The 18,228-nt window shown below is 44.2% G+C and overlaps 1 protein-coding gene across 1 annotated transcript in view; it reads right to left on the bottom strand.

Moving 5' to 3' along the window:
- Nucleotides 1-7,999, bottom strand: part of P3H2 (prolyl 3-hydroxylase 2) — a 148,813-nt gene extending 140,814 nt beyond the window's left edge. Inside the window, exon 1 of the mRNA XM_003991795.4 lies at nucleotides 7,351-7,999. Coding sequence (XP_003991844.1) covers nucleotides 7,351-7,827 — 477 coding nt within the window. The 5' untranslated portion in view covers nucleotides 7,828-7,999. The remainder of the gene's footprint in view (nucleotides 1-7,350) is intronic.
- Between the last annotated feature and the right edge of the window lie 10,229 nt (nucleotides 8,000-18,228).

Genomic DNA, 18,228 nt, shown 5'->3' with positions numbered 1-18,228 from the left:
CACTGATGTTCCATGAATGTGGTAGTTAGCAGCTGCAGAAAGATGGGGAGCTGGGAGGGGAGGGGAACATCTTCCCAACATATGCCCAAGTCTTGCACAAGGCATATGGGGGAAAGGGACATTAAAAGAAGTCTCACAGAAGTAGATACCTATGTTTGTATACGAAATTAAACAAGAAGCTCTTATGGCCTTCATTTCATGAGAGCCAGAAATCTGACATTGCTTCTACCACTACCTGCTTTTCTCTCTCCTGTGTCGACCCCCTCAGCCCTCTCCTTTTCACATGTAATTGCACTGTGTGGATCACCAGTGGGACCAGGAATCAGGGAGGAGAGGAAGAAAGAGCGAAGTGAGTATAGAAAGTAAAGTAAAGCAGAAAGGGGTGTGGTCAAGTGAGACCAGCTTCTTCTGACAATGGTCTGTAACCTTCTTCAGTCCTGAAAACCAAAAATCTTACACTCCAGCACTAAAGCATACCAAATCATTTTTTAAAGATGTGTTTGGGCCATTTGGCAAATGAGGGCTAGGCCTCATGGAAATTACATAGCTAGGAAGTCAGACGGCAGGAAAGGAGGGATGGATGAAAGGACAGAACAAGAATTATAGGAGAAAAGCTGAATGGAAAAAAAGACAGGAGAAATTATTTTTCCTAATGAGAAATGCAAAATTTTCCACCAGACAACTATGACTCTTGGCTGAGTGGCTTATGCATCATGTGAATGAAAATGCAGGGTGGGCAGGGCAGTTCAGGAAGCTCTGCCTTGTGTCTCCTCTGTCTCCGAAGGCAACAGGTCCCCTGCAGACCTCCTCCACACCACTGATTCACCAGACAGTCCTTCAGAAGGTAGCCATGGCCACTGCATAGAGTCTGGGAAAAGCACTGGCCAGAAAGTAGAACACCTACATTTTGAACTCAGCTTCACCTAGTGACTCTCGTCGAATTGTCATGGAAACTCTGAGACCAGTGTCTTTAGCTAGTAAGTGACAGGGACGGACTTCATGATCACTGAGGATCCTTCAAGCTATAGCATCGTTATAGTTGCAACCATTTTCACTTGTCGCCCTTGCTAGACCACATTTCATGAGCAAAATACTTATCTCTCTCTCTCTCTCTCTCTCTCTCTCTCTCTCTCTCTCTCTCTCTCTCTCCCAGCTCTAAGATCTGTATGTGATTCTAAGAAATCCTGTTTACTCAATTCCTCGGCAATACAGAAGAACCATTATTACAGCGAATCCCAGGACTTTTTGTTTTAGGTGAACCCAGCCATCTTTCAGAATGTATCAAGCCCCATCCATGAAGCAAGCTGACATTTTATTAAACATTCCCAGAGGAATTCCACATCGCTATCCCTCTGGAAATTATCAGGGAGCTAATGATATTAGTGACAGAATACATTTATTTGATTCTCAGAGATGGAATCTGTGAAGAGAGACGAGCAGTGTATTGCTTTCCTTTATTAAAACCTGTAAAGGATGGGGCGCCTGGGTGGCGCAGTCGGTTAAGCGTCCAACTTCAGCCAGGTCACGATCTCGCGGTCCGGGAGTTCGAGCCCTGCGTCGGGCTCTGGGCTGATGGCTCAGAGCCTGGAGCCTGTTTCCGATTCTGTGTCTCCCTCTCTCTCTGCCACTCCCCTGTTCATGCTCTGTCTCTCTCTGTCCCAAAAATAAAATAAAACGTTGAAAAAAAAAATTTTTTTTAAACCTGTAAAGGAATCCCTGATTCACCAGACTAGGAGAGGAGAAAAGCTTATAAGCAGTTCCTGCTCTCATCAAGCTGAATATTAAAGCCTCTGTGGCACTTCCTATTTGTAATCGCAATGGATGACTAATAAAGACTTGAGCTCCATTTGGGAGGCCCCAAATGGACAAGCCCCCAATGGAGACAACTGAGATTCTGATTCCTTGGCTCATAGGACTGAAAAGCTCCTAGACAAAGAATCTCCAAGGTTTCCTCCCTAAGAAGTGGGACACAAAGATTCTACTAGTGGATTTTGATGATTCAGGCACAAAAAAGGCCCAGTTGTAACCAAAAAAAAAAAAAAAAAAAAAAAAAGCCATATCCCTGAGGAAATAATCACTAGGGCAATTTCAGAACAGCTATTTCAAGAAGACATAAAGTTAACTTCCTAGTTGAAATAATTTGGGGGGGAAAATGTACACTGTCTACATATAGCTAAAAAGGTTTTGAAAAAGGGACACAAAAAAGGTTTCTATTCCGAAGTAACAGTTCAGAAATAACTAGCAGTCGTGACCTAGGCTTTCCATTTTTTGTTTGTTTTGTTTTGTTAAGGCATTCATCTAGAAAGAGAAAGAAGTTGATAAAGCAGATTAAGAAAGTTCCTTGGGTTTACTTTTTTTTTTTTCTTTTCTAGAAACCCCTAATAAAATAGATTATGGTCAAGAGATGACTCCAGGAGGGAGATAGGATTGCCTAATTTAACTGCTATTTCCGTTTCCCCCCACCCCCCCTTTAATCCTGAGAAGAAAAACAAAGGTCAAATGGCCCAAAGCACCAACTCAGAAACAAAACATGCAGGGGCAAGCTTTTTTTAAGTTAAAAAAAATAAATAAGCAGCACTGGTCTTTTGCTTTTTGTTTTTGTTTTTTATTCAAAGGCTGGGAACAGTGGGAGAAAAACAGCTACTGTCAAATTATTCCTGAATACAAGGGGCGCCTGGGTGGCGCAGTCGGTTAAGCGTCCGACTTCAGCCAGGTCAAGATCTCGCGCTCCGTGAGTTCGAGCCCCGCGTCGGGCTCTGGGCTGATGGCTCAGAGCCTGGAGCCTGTTTCCAATTCTGTGTCTCCCTCTCTCTCTGCCCCTCCCCCGTTCATGCTCTGTCTCTCTCTGTCCCAGAGGTGAATGGACGTTGAGAGGAAAAATTAAAAAAAAAACCCTCATAAAAAAATTATTCCTGAATACAAAGCACAGAGATAAGGGGAAAAAAAGTATCTCTCTTACGTTTGTTTAAATTCAACAAATATACATAAAACAGGCACAATGTGTCAAAGATTTTCTGAAGCATAGCTTTAAGTAATAATTAAATTAGGAAAAAAAAAAAAAAAAGATGGAGGAAAAAGAGACTGACGTTTGCAACACTAGCCAGAACTCACAAGCAGAAAAGAGTGAGAAGTCAAGGAATCTGCAGTCTTTCTGTAAGTTTCTGCTGCAACTGACCAGCCAAGAAACCAAGTAACTAGTATGAGGATACCTCCGGCTGCCATACAAAGATCTTTCACAATAGTATCTCTACACAAGAAACCAAGCTATTATCATTCAACAAACATACACTGAGGGTTTATTGCTACTGCACTCTGTTTTTGATATTTGAAGGGGATACAGAAGCTGAGGACTCAACTGAGATCTATTATACCTAAATTTCTAATTTTAAATCATATTTTAATGCCTGTATGATTAATAATCATCCACCTAATAATCATCCAGATCTAGAAACTCCCACTTTAGGAGATGCAAAAATGACTAAGACAGTTCTTGATGTCAAGAAGCTCACATAAGTGACAGGCAAATAAAGGAATTTCTCAGAAAACAAAGCTAAAAATAAAATATGCTATGAGAGGAAGAAATTCTTTGCTGTGGACATTCAAAGGAAGGAGAAACTGTGTTCTCTTGGGAGCTCCAGACAGAAGGAAGGAGGGCCTCAGAGAAAGAGGTATATTTGTGTTAGGATAATTACCATTCGAACATGTACAGAAGAAGGAAAAATCTACTATTAAACTAGTAAGAAGAAGAAGTATGTTTATTTCTTCTATGTTTATATGTTTATTCTTATTATGTTATATCTCCAGTGTTTAGTGAGAAATAGGACACTTTACCTAAATCTTCTCTTAAACCTAGCCTAAACCAATCAGGTAAGTCCTATTATTTCCCCATGTTGCAGATGGGAAAAGCAAAGCTCAGAAAGTTTACATAATTTTCTCACAGTCAAGCAGCCAAAGACTGAGGAACTAAAAGTTCAATTCCAGATCTATCCCATTCTAGAACCTACCCACCACCTAGAGAATAAACAAAGCCCAGATGTGCAAAAGTATCAAATACACAAAACAAATACACAAAACATCCATTGCCCCCTCTAGCTGGAAGGAGGCAGAGAGGGGAATATAGGGCCAGGAAGGTTAGGGGGGAGCCGGGCTATGGATACTGGATTCAACTATGTGGGCTTTATCAGGCAGCAAGGGGAAACCACTAAAGGTTTCTGAGCAGGGAATACTATAATGAAAGTTCTATGTTAGGCTTTGGGCTATGACTGATGAGTCATATCTAACAATCTGAAATGATAAAAATCAAAGTTTGAAGAGTCTCACCCTGCATTTAAACAAAAAGGTGTGGCTAGACACCAAGTGGGACTACTGCCTCATAGCTGTCCAGACAAATTCCCAACATGCCAGTTCTTAAGGAACATTCTACAGAGCAGTGCTTAAGATAAATGCAGTGAGTGTCTGTTATACCACAGGACAAGGACCTACTCATCCCTGGAGCTGTCCAAATCTGGCAGAAGGATAGCCCTGGGGACTGCAGGATACCGGGGGACCTAAGGCGACCCCAGCGGGCAGCAGGCACAGCACAGGCATGGGCATTAGTTATCCACAAAGCCCAGACTCCTGATTCTCAGTCCTGTGCTCATTTCATCAAATCCTATTGCCTCTGCCATTAAATATGTAACACTTATGTGGGCCCCTTTCCCTCTCGGGTTCTCCCTTTCCCCAGCTGTGAAATGAAAAATTGGACTTGATGGGACTCAGATTTTGCAATTCTCAACCCATCTTCCTCTCCAACATACTGGTATAAAAAATCTGCTTCCATCAGTGGCTCACCAGCTGGGATATGGTAGAGGAACAGCAGCTCCTGAGAGCTTCTATAGTTGGTAAATCCTGACCTGAGAAGAACGGTACTTCCTTATCTCTAGGAAGCCCACTAGTTCTGACCATATTATAGGCTTCATGGTTCTCAAATTCTGGTTGTGAACTTGCCATTGAATTCAGTCTGGCCCAGGACTCTCCTTTTCAAGTGCAGCCTGGTTCACTGAAGTCAAAAATAATTCAACAACATGAAGGGCCACACTCATATCCAGGCACATGCAGAGAACTCCTCATTCTATCATCAGCGAGTAAGCACTTCTGGACCCACACTTGTCAGAGCCTGAGCATACTTTGTTATTATTTGAGAGTTTTGTTTTACTCTCAAAGGATGGCGTCTGCATGCATGGGTGCGTGCGTGTGTGCATGCATGTGTTTATGATTAAAATTCCCAGGAAGCCAAGCAGAGACTGAACTTGTGGAGTTCTTGGGAGAAGGGAGGGAGGAACCATGTTACACCTTATTACACATTCACAGAGACACCCCTACAAACTCCAGCCATCAAAAATGAATTTCCAAAGAAACACAAATATCTCCTCCAGAGATTATCAATTATGTAGATCCAAGAAACTTTGCTTATTAGAGTAGAGGTGAATAGGGAGAAGATATGTGTTCATTCTCAGAAACACTGCTGATAAAACAGAAATTAGCACACAGGTTCATCTTTTTGAGAGAACTTCTTATACTTCATTGGTTGATCCATCACACCCAACAGTTCACCCACAGAGGTGCCCAGGAGTAGCTGATTCCTATGATCAATTCACCGCAAAAATGTGAGGCGTGTCAAACCTATACCTTCACCATTTCGACCCTCCAGCCAGGGGACTGAAGCAGAATGACTGCTAAACGTGACATTAACAGCGATGCAGGCTTCATTGGAGAACCAAAGAAACCGACATTTCAAAAGTCACCTCATGGTTATTTATTTTTATAGGACTGGAGACAAGTACGCGTTCCTTCTCCAGACACGAGAAAGGAAAATCTCCCCAAGGTGTGTGACAGAAGTATCTCCCCAAGGTGTGGGACTGCCAACCTCACATCTGAGATTCCTGGGAAGACTGTGCTATGGGGACCAAACTGGACCACCCACACGTTCTATTCTGGGAACTGGCTCAGTTTATCTTCAGCTGTCAGGTACTTAAGGTCTCTTCCCTCTCTGCTATTGACTGATTTCTCTAAGACCACCAAAAATCATGCCATTCATCCGAAAGAAAGCAGATTTATACTTCATGCATGCTTTAGCAAATTCATCAAGAAGCACAAGCAAGCAGAAGACAAATCTTGGAAAGGATTCAGGCTTTATCCTTATTTCTTACTCAAGATATTAGTCTAGTGGACTCCAGCCCCTTAGCCACAGCACTGGTAGTCTCAGTTGTGATTTCCTGAACTCCACAAACAACTGCAAATCTCCAGAGAGCCCTTCCCACAAGAGCACAGACCTTGTGGGATGGTGTTCACATGGATGTACATGGTGTCTATTTTTGCCACCCTAGAAATTCAGCCTGGTCTACCGGCTAACAGTCAGGGCCAGCCCACAAAGCTGTCACTTCAACAGGTGTAGAAGAGACACTGACACCTTGACATAAAAAGCCAGAAAGTGGGGGACGGAGGAGAAAAGTATAAGTTTAGAGTGTCATGGATGGTGTCCAGAAATAGACTAAATTCTCTGCTGAAGCGTCCAGATAGATCGTCAAAATTGCGGATGTGGATAAAATGCCCACATACACCGTATACTGCCGACACTAACTTCAGGCAGGTTGAATACACACAAATAAAACCCGAAGGAGAGTACTGGGCATCTGACGTCAAATAACTCACTCAGTGCTTACCTCCAGAAATCAGAAGCCCTCTGTAAAAGGAGAGTAAGTCAGCACTTTGGGTAGATACTTTTAGTCAGATTGCCTCACAGATTCACCTCTTCAGTACCTGCTCTTTAACTTTTGATCTTTACTGCTTTGTAGGTGCAGGGGGAAATAGAAGAAAAGAAATTTGTTTCAGAGCAAGGCAACTTTTAACTCTGTTGTTCTGAGGTTGTTTTCTTTTAAACTTCAGAGAAAAGCTGCAGACTGGGTGTACACGAGGGATGAGCGAGTGGAGACGGAAGAGAAATGGGGGTGAGGTTGGATCAAGAAACGACCGGAGGGAAGACCTTATACTAGACCCGGCTGTGCCAAAGTCTCAAAAATTAGCGTGGGATGGGTCCTTGAAACCTCATAGTATCAATGCTGTCCTCTTTTGGAGAGACAAGTTGATGGCAGTGGAGCTAATGGCTTGCGCCCGGTTCATCCATCTAGTGTTGGTTACACACCCTGGGCCACCAGATACCTAGATGCACAAACAGAAGACAGACAGGCAAAAGGAGACGCGGGCAGAAAGGTTAAGAAGCAGAGAGCGCCGGCCAAGGGACAGGGGCCGTGGGGGAGGGCTCGAGAGAGCGTCCCGGAGCCGCAGGGGGCGTTAGGTGCGCGCTCTGGGTACCTTGATGTAGGCCCGCTGCAGGTAGTTGTAGGGCACTCTGCGCTGGAAGTCGCTGCGCACATCCTCGCTGACGCGGTGGCGGGACGCGGGGCCCCCGAGGCGCTGGGTCTGGCAGCTGCGGTAGCAGCGCGCCCGCTCCAGCAGCGCGCGGAAGAAGGGCAGCTCGGCCGCGGGGCCGGCGCCGGGGGACGCGAGCGGGCGGCGCGCGGCGCAGTGGCGGGCGCAGCGCGCGCGGACCTCCCGCAGGCGCCGGTGGCTGCGCAGCGCCGCTTCCAAGTCGCGCACCGCTTGCTCGTAGTCCTCGCTGTAGTAGGCGGCCACGCCGCTGGCGTAGAGCAGGTCGAAGGGCTGCAGAGGCCCGGGCTCGCGCTGCGCCTCCGGGCGCGGGCTGTCCGGGGGGCCGCCCCACAGTGGCGGCGGGAGCAGCAGCAACAGCAGCGGCAGCAGCGGCAGCGGCGCCCAGATGCGCTCCCGCATCCTCCGGCGCGGAGAGGCGCGGGACGGCCACGCTCACAGACGGCTCAGGCACCTGGCGTCAGGGCCCCGTCTCCCACCTCCGCGGTGAGAGCGCCGGCCCCGCCGCGATCCGGCTGCCCCGCGAGCCCCAGGTGGCCGCCGGCGCTCCGCCGACTGAGAGGCGGAGGCCGGGTCGGCCGGCCGCTCTTAAAGGGACGCCCACAGCTCACACGCTCCTCCTGCTGCCCGAGCCTCCGCGAGCCGCTCGCCGGCGCTCAGCGCGCGCCCTGCAGGCCCCGGCCGCCGCCGTCCGCAGGCCAGGTGCCGCACCGCCCAGTGCCAGCCGGGGAGCGGGCGCCGCTAGGGGCCGGTCCGAGACCGGTGCTTTCCACGTGGGCTCCCTTCTGCGTTGCAGAATGGATGGGAATGCTCCCTTTTGAGAGTGGAGGAAACCCCTGCTTAGGTTAGGACTCCAATCCTCTTCTGGAATTGGTGCATGGCCTCGCAGTTGGCAGAGTCCGTCACATTCAGGGGAAGCACTGAAGCTCCATCTCAGGCTGGGAGGAAAGCACCAGGGGACCAACTGGCCCAGGTGCGGAGGCTTGAGGAGAAAGGCAATGAGTTCAAGTTTACAGAAGTGTGAAAAGGCAAAGGAAGGACTCAACCTTGGGCCAATGGAATCCGAGTTTCCTGCGCCTTCCCTTAGTGAGGGTCCGTCCCTTGCCTTTTCATCCCACTTTGAGTGGGTGTGTGTGTCTGCCTTGGAGCGGGGGTGGGGGCAAGGGAGGAGCCAAATAGCCCACCTTTCTGTGCTCAGGTGGTATCACAGGACCTAGAGGACCATTGGAAAGGCGAAGCCGTCCTTAACATTCTGCCTGTGTACCACCCGTGTATCTTGTGCAATCAAGCTTCAGCTTCCTCATCTTCTGCAACAGGCAAATGTCCCAACACAGCCAATGGTTTTCAAATAGAAATTCTTACTGTAGGAGTTGACCAAAGAGGCAGTTTAAACTTCCAGTACCCCCAGGACTTAAGCCATGAGCATCCATCTAGGAATGAGAAAGCTGAAAGAAAGGGCTGGCTGCCAGACTCCAATACACTTTAGCTGGGGGCTTTCCTGTTCCTCTGCTTCTCCTCTCTCATAAATACCTTCTGAGACAAGGTGTTCCCCTCTTTCCTGTTTGTTGGCTCCAAACTCTCCAAAGATTCCAGAGAGCTTACTCACTGGACCCTTGACTCCAACCTGCCTCCTGAAGGCATTCCTGTGTTCTCGTAGTGCCTGTGGCAATTTCTCCAAAGTCTCCTCCACCACTGAGATGGTGAGCAAGAGGGAAGGGTGATGGGAAAGAACCACATGTATCATCTAGTTAATGAATCTTCAAAAAAAAAAAAGTCTTGTGTGTGGAATCCCCACTCTGCTGAGGAGGTTGCCAGAATTTTATGGTCCTTCCTTCATTCATCTTGCTGGGTTTGACCACTCTGACCATGAACAGCCTTGCCTTTGTAATTCCAAGGCGCCCCAAAGAATCATGCTATTATTATTTTTCTCCACCAAACCTCTCTCATTCTGGCTCATTCCACTGATGGAAAAGCTCCAGTTTGGAGCTGAGTGTGTACTGAATGCTTTAAATGTTCAGTATGCCAGAATTTGCACTTGGGTCACCCGCCCAGACTTTTTCTCTAGGGATTGACTCTCTTTTCAGATAAGACTCAGAGTCCAGAGTTAATCAATGTGCTTGTGGCAGGTTTTGAAGCATACTAGGCGAGGCAGTCCTGCTGTGTGGCTGGGGACAAAGTGCCAGGAGGCTTTGCTATAGATCGTCCTTAGGTCCCATGTCATTCCCACGTCATTTTGTAAATGCCCATTAAACTCCTGTCTTTGGATGCCTGCTCTCAATTCGGTATTCTGGGGAAAATGGCAGATAGATAAGCCAGGGTTCTTATTCCTGAAAGCTCACAATGTTGTACAGGACACAAACTTAATATATGGCACTATAATACAAGGTAGAATGTGGTACATGTTAGATTCTAGTCAAAGTAGTGTAGAAATGAAGAGCCTGCAAAGGTGGCTTCTGGTAGAAGAATCTTGGAAAACCGTAGAGAAGAACTGGCACAGAGTCAAAAGCTTAGAGTCTGTAGCCATACCAAACTTCCTCCTGATCCCCAAATCTGAGCAAGTGCTTTCGAATCTTCTGCATATCCTTCTGCTTTTATCTCCCTCTGTAAAAACTCTGTGTGTCTTTATAGAAAGCATTAATTGACATCTCAGAGGTGCTTGAACGTTGGAATCAACTGAAAAGGCAAAAAAGCTGATAATTGGCTCTCACTCAGAAAGATTCTGATTTAATTGGTCTGGGGTATGGCCTCAGCATTGAGATTTTTTTTTTTAAGTTTCCTAAGTGATTCTAAGATGAATCCAAGATTGAGAACTACCAGCCTAGTGTCAATGCCATAGCCCAAAAAGTAAGCCCATGGGTCAGGACTCCAGGTGCCATGGAGGATTCATGAGTCCGAGATGTGCCAGTCCTCATATCCTCAGATATCTGTTCCCCCAGAAGGACATTCTAATCTCCCCTTTAAGGCTGGATCAGAACAAATGTTCACGACCATATTGGGATAAGAGCCATGTAAGATGGAGAAATTGATACCAGGCAAGGCTCTAACTGATGGCATCAACGTGTGTTGAGGAAGGCAGTCCTCTCTGGTCTCTCACACTCTGGAATGTCTTGGGTATGCCAAGAATGCACTTTTTCTTTACCTGTGTCATATCTTCGACAACTGGGTGCCATGTCAGAGTTTTGGACTCACTAAGACTGGGATGGGGCTCCAAAATGTGTATTTCTAACAAGTCCCTTGGTGATTGGTTCTTTCCTTCCTTCCTTGAACCCTAATAAGTTCCTGAGGCTTTTTGTGCAAGGATCATACTTTGAGAATCACTTCGTTAATACAATTTCTTACGGAGAGTGATTCTCAAATTTCGTTGTGTATCCCAAAACTAGTAAAAGACACAGAGGCCCTGGCTTTTTGAAGTGGAATCATGTGTGGACCTTAATGTTTCTACCAGGTCCCCCAGGGGTTCTAGACCCACCAAAGTTTGAGAACCTCCGATTTAGTTAGTGCTGTTCCCCCCATCCCCAAGGAGACATTGTTGTCACAACTAGGGAAGAGTACAGTTGTACACCCGGCTTCTAATGGGTAGAGGCAGGGTGCGGTGCTAACTATTTCATGATGACCAGGAGAGCCTCCTACAACAAGAATTACCCACCCTAGTGTATCAACAGTGCACAAGTTGAGAAACCCTGGGCTAGAACATGGCTTAAGCACAGCAAATCTTATTCAGTTTCCTTACATTATGAATGAGGAAACTTAGGCCCATGGGTCACATACCTAGGCAGTGGCAGGAACAGCAGGATTCACTTGATATATTGACAAAGTAAAACATGCCTGCTGCACGTCTGGAACACTGGATGATAGTAGCTTTGTGAACTTTTTAAAAAGGGAAAAGAAACAAAAATGCATGAAAGTAAGAAAAAATGAAGAGGTGGAAAAGGGACCCATTGGAAGTGACAGATGTTGGAGTTTCTGCTAAGATGGGCACTGGTAGAGTGCAATTTTGCTTTTGTTCCCCATTCCTTACAATTCAGAGGACAGCCAGAGCACAAGAGAATCCATCCAAAAGCCTTAAAAGGGATTCCATCACTTCCTTTTTTATTATATTTGGAATGAATCTTGACAGAAGCTTGAATTCCCTTTTGACTTCTGTTTACAAGTTGACAGTATTATCGTACCCACTTGCTTTAGGAAACCCCCAGCAGGAAGGAATTCAGGAAAAAAGGAGATCTTCAAATGCTTCTTATTTTCCCCAAATCAGCTCAATTTTTCAAAGCTGACTTCTCTCTTTCCTGCAAAATCCTTATGGTACAATGAAAAGTGTACTCAGACTTCAGCAGCAGACTTAATCAACACTTTCCGTAAGCAAATCTCGTAGTAGTTTGTTTTGATCATGTGTAACCGGGGCTCTCACTTGCCCCAAACATTTTTGATTCCTTTAAAATGAAAGGAATAATTCTCATTATGCAACAACCCAACCCTGTTCAGCTGCTGTTGATGCTGGCGACAAGGGAGCTGTTTGGAATACTTTTTTTATTACACAAATAGGATCATCTGAAGACTTTTTTTTTTCCTCCAAATAAGTTAATGCGAAAGGCAAACCACCAACAATCTATCACCATAAGAAAAAAAAGTCCTCCATGGATGGAGAGGTGTTTTTTGTTATTTTTTTTTAGAAAAATTAATATTTAACTTACATTTAAAACCAAGCAGGAGTTGCCACATTCCAGGACTCTCTGTTCCCTTCCAGTTTCCTTAATAGCTCTGTCCCTGTGCTTACCTTAATTCCTAATCGAGCTCTACAATTCCAAATCAAACAAAACACTGCAAACTCTCAGTCCCCACTCTCCTGTCATGGAGGCATTCTAAATTCATTCCTCCTGAGACTTGCATTTTAGTTGAATGAGAAAAAAGTGACATAAGAATGCTAATTATCCCCCAAATAATTTAAGCTAAAAACAGTTCAGAACAAGATCAAGAGAACTGGGTATATCCTCTGTGTTGGTTATTGTGCCAGAAACATGTAGTCATTTCACTTTCGAGTTCCTTTTTGGGAAAGACATTAGTCCTGTCATTTTACCAGTGAGAAAAATGAGACTTCTAAAAGAGGAACAATTTGCCAAAGGCTGCCAGTTTACAAGTCGCAGTCCCAGGGCTGAAGTCTGTTTACTGTTTCTCTTCCTGTACTTAATGGCCACTCCCTACTCCTCAAGTATCTTCAAAGCTCCTGTCAAAATTCTGCTTTGGTTAAATTTGTATGAAGCACATTTTTTTCTTCAGTCACCAACTTTGTTTTATGTACCTCATTCAGCTAGAGTCACAGACTCACGATTTTTTTTTTTTTTTTGCAAAATAAATACGGACAAGGTGCATGTGTGTAAAACTATATGTATTAGCCAGAAGCTGAATATGACCCTGAACTCAACTTGATAGGTGACACAATGCATATAGCAAGAGTCATGACCATAAGTAAATAGGTCGTAATTCATTCCTACATAAGATCTGCCAGATCACTGTGCATGGATGCAGAGAAAAACCTTACTCTTGAGAAACGCTGGGAGAGATTACTCTGTACGTATGGGTGATCCATTATTCTGAGATTACCCTCATGCTCTGCCTATCTTTGAGACCCCCTTTCCATCTCCCTCTCTGAGTTCTCCATAGCAGGGACTCCCTGACCTCACATTTCAGGCTCAGCCCTGCTGCAGGCTCTTGAGACCAAATCTGGGCTCAGTCACCTATTGGTTCAAGAAGGTTTCCTCCCACAGCAAACGCAGCTTCACTTTCTCCTACTGGCCTACTGCACTCTTGAAATCTGGTTTAGAAACTGAACCGATCTCTTCTCCTATTAGAGTATTACGGCTGATAATTCATCAATTCTCCTTTCCAACTTTAATTTTAGAACCACTTGAGTGGATGCAGAAATTGAAGCAATGAATATCCAAGTATTACCTTTATTGTTAAAAAGCAGGTTTGGAAGCTGTGGTTTTGTTTTGTTTTAATGTTTATTTATTTTTGACAGAGAGAGAGACAGAGCATGAGTAGGGGAGGAGTAGAGAGAGAGGGAGACACAGAATCGGAAGCAGGCTCCAGGCTCCAAGCTCTCAGCACAGAGCCTGACACAGGGCTCGAACTCACAACTGTGAGATCATGACCTGAGCCGAAGTTGGACGCTCAACCGACTGAGCCACCCAGACGCCCCAGCTGCGGGTTTTTATATATAATAAATGGTTTTTCTATCGCTTTGCCACTCACACCCTGAAATCAAACTTACCTGCCTACTCTCAGGCCAAGGTAGGGAACTTCTGAAGAACTACTCAAGAAGTTTCCACAGCAAGACATATAAGGAAAATGGGGGCTTACCTCCAACATTCTACTTATCTAAATAGAATAATGATCATCCCACTTACCCTGGAATGGGGCCCCACCTTGCTCCTTCTCTCTGTAACTGAGATTCTTCTTAAACCAAGCCCCTGTTTTCAGTTGTCTGACATCCCTAATGCCAGACAGTAAACTACCTAAATCAGCACCTAATTCTTGTTGGCAGAAACTGGGGACTGAGCTTCATTTTTCTGCCGTGGCACCTCTGTCTCATCTTACAGCCACCCCTGATGGTGACTAATAGATGGAAAGCTGAATACAGAACACTTTGGAAGAAATGTAAAGATACTACTTGGCTAGGGTTCCTGGGTGGCTCAATCAGTTAAGGATCCTACTTTTAACTACAGCTCAGGTCAGGATGTCACGATTCATGAGTTTGAGTTCCACGTTAGGCTATGCACTGACAGTGTGGAGCCTGCTTGGGATTTCCTCTTTCCCTCTCTCTCTTCCCCTCCCCTGCTTGTTCTCTTGCTCTCTCAAAATAAATAAGTAAACTTTAAAAAAAATAGTAAAAAAAAAGATATTGCTTGGCAGGTAAAGAACTTACACTAAATTCCCTCACAGCATTGGACTTTCACTATTGTTCAAGTTCAAATAATAGCATTTGAGGATTCTGAGCTGGGTACATTTTGTGGTTTTATTTGATCTATGGCATTAGGAAATGGGGAAAAACTAAGGACATAATATTGTAAAAACTGTACAAATAAAGTAATTTGGGTAGAAGAAGTTGACTTTTTGTTGTTTTTGCTTGTTTAAAAGAAAAAAAAAGTCCACAGAGGAAATAAGTTATGGAGGCAGGATTTGAATATGAGTCCAGAGCCCATTTTCCTCATGATCCCTGATCATGGGGACCCTCATCAGGAATTCCAGACGTGATTTCCTTTCAGCACCTGCCACCAGATGCTTTGTTCTATCCAATTTCTCCAACCTTCTCCTGGCCTCCAGATCATCTTCTGTTGGGATCACAGGGAAATAAAAAGAGCCAAATATTAGGGCAGTAAAGCCTAAGCTACGAAGAACCCCTCAATTCTAGAACTAGGTGCCTGTCTCTCTTATTATTCTAGTCTGTTTTGCCCACACTTATCACCATATCCTTCTTTTAGGACATTTCTAACGTTTCCATCATGGATGGTCAAACCTGTGGTACCCTGCATGCTAGCATCCATGCTTCTCCAAATAGCATCTAGATGTCCCTCCACCAGGACTTTTGAGCCTCTTATGTTCTGTTCTCTAGTGCCTGATAAGTACTAGCAGCCCATCCAACCTGCTGTAGGGTGAGGTCTGTCCAAGTCTCAAGAAGATACATAGTCCTTCCCCTTCTTAGCCCCAGAAAACTCAGCATCTCATTAAGAGCCTTGCCTTGGCACATCTTCGACAAAATTGCTCTTGAGGTAAGAAAATTATAAGTATAAATATATATATATATATATATATATATATATATATAGTTTAAATATATATGTATATAAATTAGTGCTTCATCTTTTACCAAAATCTCACTTGTAGACACAGAGATTAACAACTCATATGATTTACTATCAGCTACAAAGTATGTGTGTGTGTGTGTGTGTGTGTGTGTGTGTGTGTGTGTGTGGAAAAGGTTGGAAAGAAAGAAAAATAATTTTGCTTCACTTTTGAATCAAGAAAAGTGTTCTCCACAGAAATTTTCAAACCAAACTCTTCAAAAAAACTTGGTGATCCAAATAAAACTATCAAAACTAAAATACCAAAAATATCTCTTTAAAATTGATTATTTTGCTTACCATTGTAATTTTAAGGAATTCATTCCAACAAATACATTGGCAGTACTCTTACAAAACCCAACAATGTGCCGCTGCTGGAGAACTTGTCACTCATCATCCCTGAGTACTTTAGATTCTGACTTCACTACTCATTTTAACTCCCCTGAAAATAGATTCCAGCTTCCTGATTACCTGGCCACCTGTTCCTCCTCACCAACCTGGCTGGGGGCCTGTTTGCGGTTTTTTTAACCATGCTGTACCATGTCCAGCCACTTCTGCTGTGCTCACTTCCAAATTACCTTTCATTTGCCCTACCTGGCCGTGTTCAGATCATCCAAATGGAAACTTACTCAAGGAGATATCTCATGATCATCATCCTCTTAGCCTCTTGGGAAGAAAGAGACTTACTAGATCTAAACACTATATCTGTGTTCTAGAAAATGCTATTTGGATGAGTGAACAAAATGAACCTGTATTTCAAAAGAGACATGCACATAAAATAACCCTGCACAGGAAATCAGAATACTCCCAATCTCGTTCTGCCTCTGCCATGGACTAATTGTGATATCCCGGGCCTCTTTTACCCCCATCAGTGAAGGAAAGTGTAGAACAAAACTTCTGAAATCCCTCTCAGCTCTAAGTATGCTTGGATTCTTTCATGTTAAAAATACGATGTCATCACATTTTTTCATAGTCCCCTAAAGCATTACTTCCCCTCACCCACATCTATTTCTGGGATAAAGTTAAACTTTGGTTCCCAAGAAAATTTCCAAGCTCCCTGGGGGTCATTAAAAGTCTCAGCTTACTGAGAGCTTGTTGATTTTGCCTAGAAATATCAGCCAGCCTCAGCCAGTAGAGCGGGAGACTGGCGTTATTGTTTTGAGACAACCCGTAGCGTAGTAACGATTCCAGACACTGCAGAGTTGATCCATATGCCCCAGATCCCTGGGGAACCTCCCACTCACTCTGTCCAGCATGTGTATTCTTCTGCCCTCTGTCTTTACCCACAGGAAGGAATCATGTAGAGAATCCAGGATCTAGGGAAAATAAGGAATAGGTGTTTAGCTACCCTACTCTCCCACCCCACTTGATAAATGGAGAAGATAAGACACCTGCAGTGATGAAATAACTCAACAGAGAAAACAAAATAAATAAATAATTAGCCAAACTGATATTGTAACTCCTCTTTCTGCTGAATCTGTCTCCTTTGCCACCATGTACTTGGAAGAGTTCAGAATGTAAGTAGTAAACTGACCTGGACTTATTTACTTCTGGAGGATGGAACACTTTATATTTAAAAATTAACATTATCTTCAAACCACATTTAAATTTTTAATAATTACTTTTAAAGTACTGCAAAAATATGCATGTATATCTTTCAAAACTTTTTAGGCAACTCCTTCCTCTTACTTGATAATGCAAAATGTATAAATAAAATCTCCATTTTTCCCCTACTTCAATCTTTACATATCCACAAGAATACATGGACTGTTAACTTGACATTTGGCATCTGAAAGACTGCCAGACCTCAGGCTCTACCACACAAAGTATAATCACATGTTGATTTGTTAAAATAAACATAAAAGAAATTGTATAGTCAGCTTCCTTCAAAGGAAACACCCTGGGATGCCACGCGCTGATCCCATTTAGGACACCAATGCTTTGGGAAGGATTTGCAGAGATATTTTGCATATCATTTTATAATCAAAACTGAATTTTTACCAAAAAAGAGCCTTCCTAGACTTATTTCCCAGGATCAACTTCAGATGGCACAGATGTTTCCTGAAGTCAAAAAGATAAGGAATCTCCCTTCTCAAAAATATTGTAGGTACTGAAGCCAGTCTTTGAAGCAGTCAGAGGTGTTCCTTTTGATTCACGAATGGTGAATTATTTCATAGACAATAATAGTCATTGTTTTTCAGAATATAACATCACTTTGGGGCGCCTGGGTGGTTGAGTCAGTTAAGCTTCTGACTCTTGGTTTGGGGCCAGGTCTTGATCTCATGATTTGTGGGTTCAAGCCCCACAATGGGCTCTGAACTGACAGCATGGAGATTTGGGATTCTCTTTCTCCCTCTCTCTCTGCCCACCCCCCCCCCCCGCTAGCTCTTTCTGTCTAAATAAATAAATAAAAACTTGTATTAAAAAAATAACATCACTGGGGCGCCTGGGTGGCGCAGTCGGTTAAGCGTCCGACTTCAGCCAGGTCACGATCTCGCGGTCCGTGAGTTCGAGCCCCGCGTCAGGCTCTGGGCTGATGGCTCGGAGCCGGGAGCCTGTTTCTGATTCTGTGTCTCCCTCTCTCTCTGCCCCTCCCCCGTTCATGCTCTGTCTCTCTCTGTCCCAAAAATAAATAAACGTTAAAAAAAATTTTTTTTAATAAAAAAATAAATAAATAAATAACATCACTTTAATTTTTGTAGCACTTCATCATTTTGAAAGCCCTTCCATACATGTAAGATAATAGATGTTGTCTCCGCACCTGGTCTGGACTCCTGGGTATTCCCTGTACAAAGGATTAAAGTTATACTGCAAAATGGAAGAGTCAAGATCTCACCACTAGCAAACCATAGACAATTTGCTCATCCATACCCAGGGACGAGATATTTCAAGCTAATTGGTCCCTCCTCTTGTTCAACAATCCCATCTGATATCCCTTAGGATGGAAGACTTTAGCGAGGCGGGAAAC

This window comes from Felis catus, chromosome C2, assembly GCF_018350175.1.
Source record: "Felis catus isolate Fca126 chromosome C2, F.catus_Fca126_mat1.0, whole genome shotgun sequence".
NCBI classification, from domain to species: domain Eukaryota; kingdom Metazoa; phylum Chordata; class Mammalia; order Carnivora; family Felidae; genus Felis; species Felis catus.
This window is presented reverse-complemented; position numbering and strand designations above follow the sequence as displayed.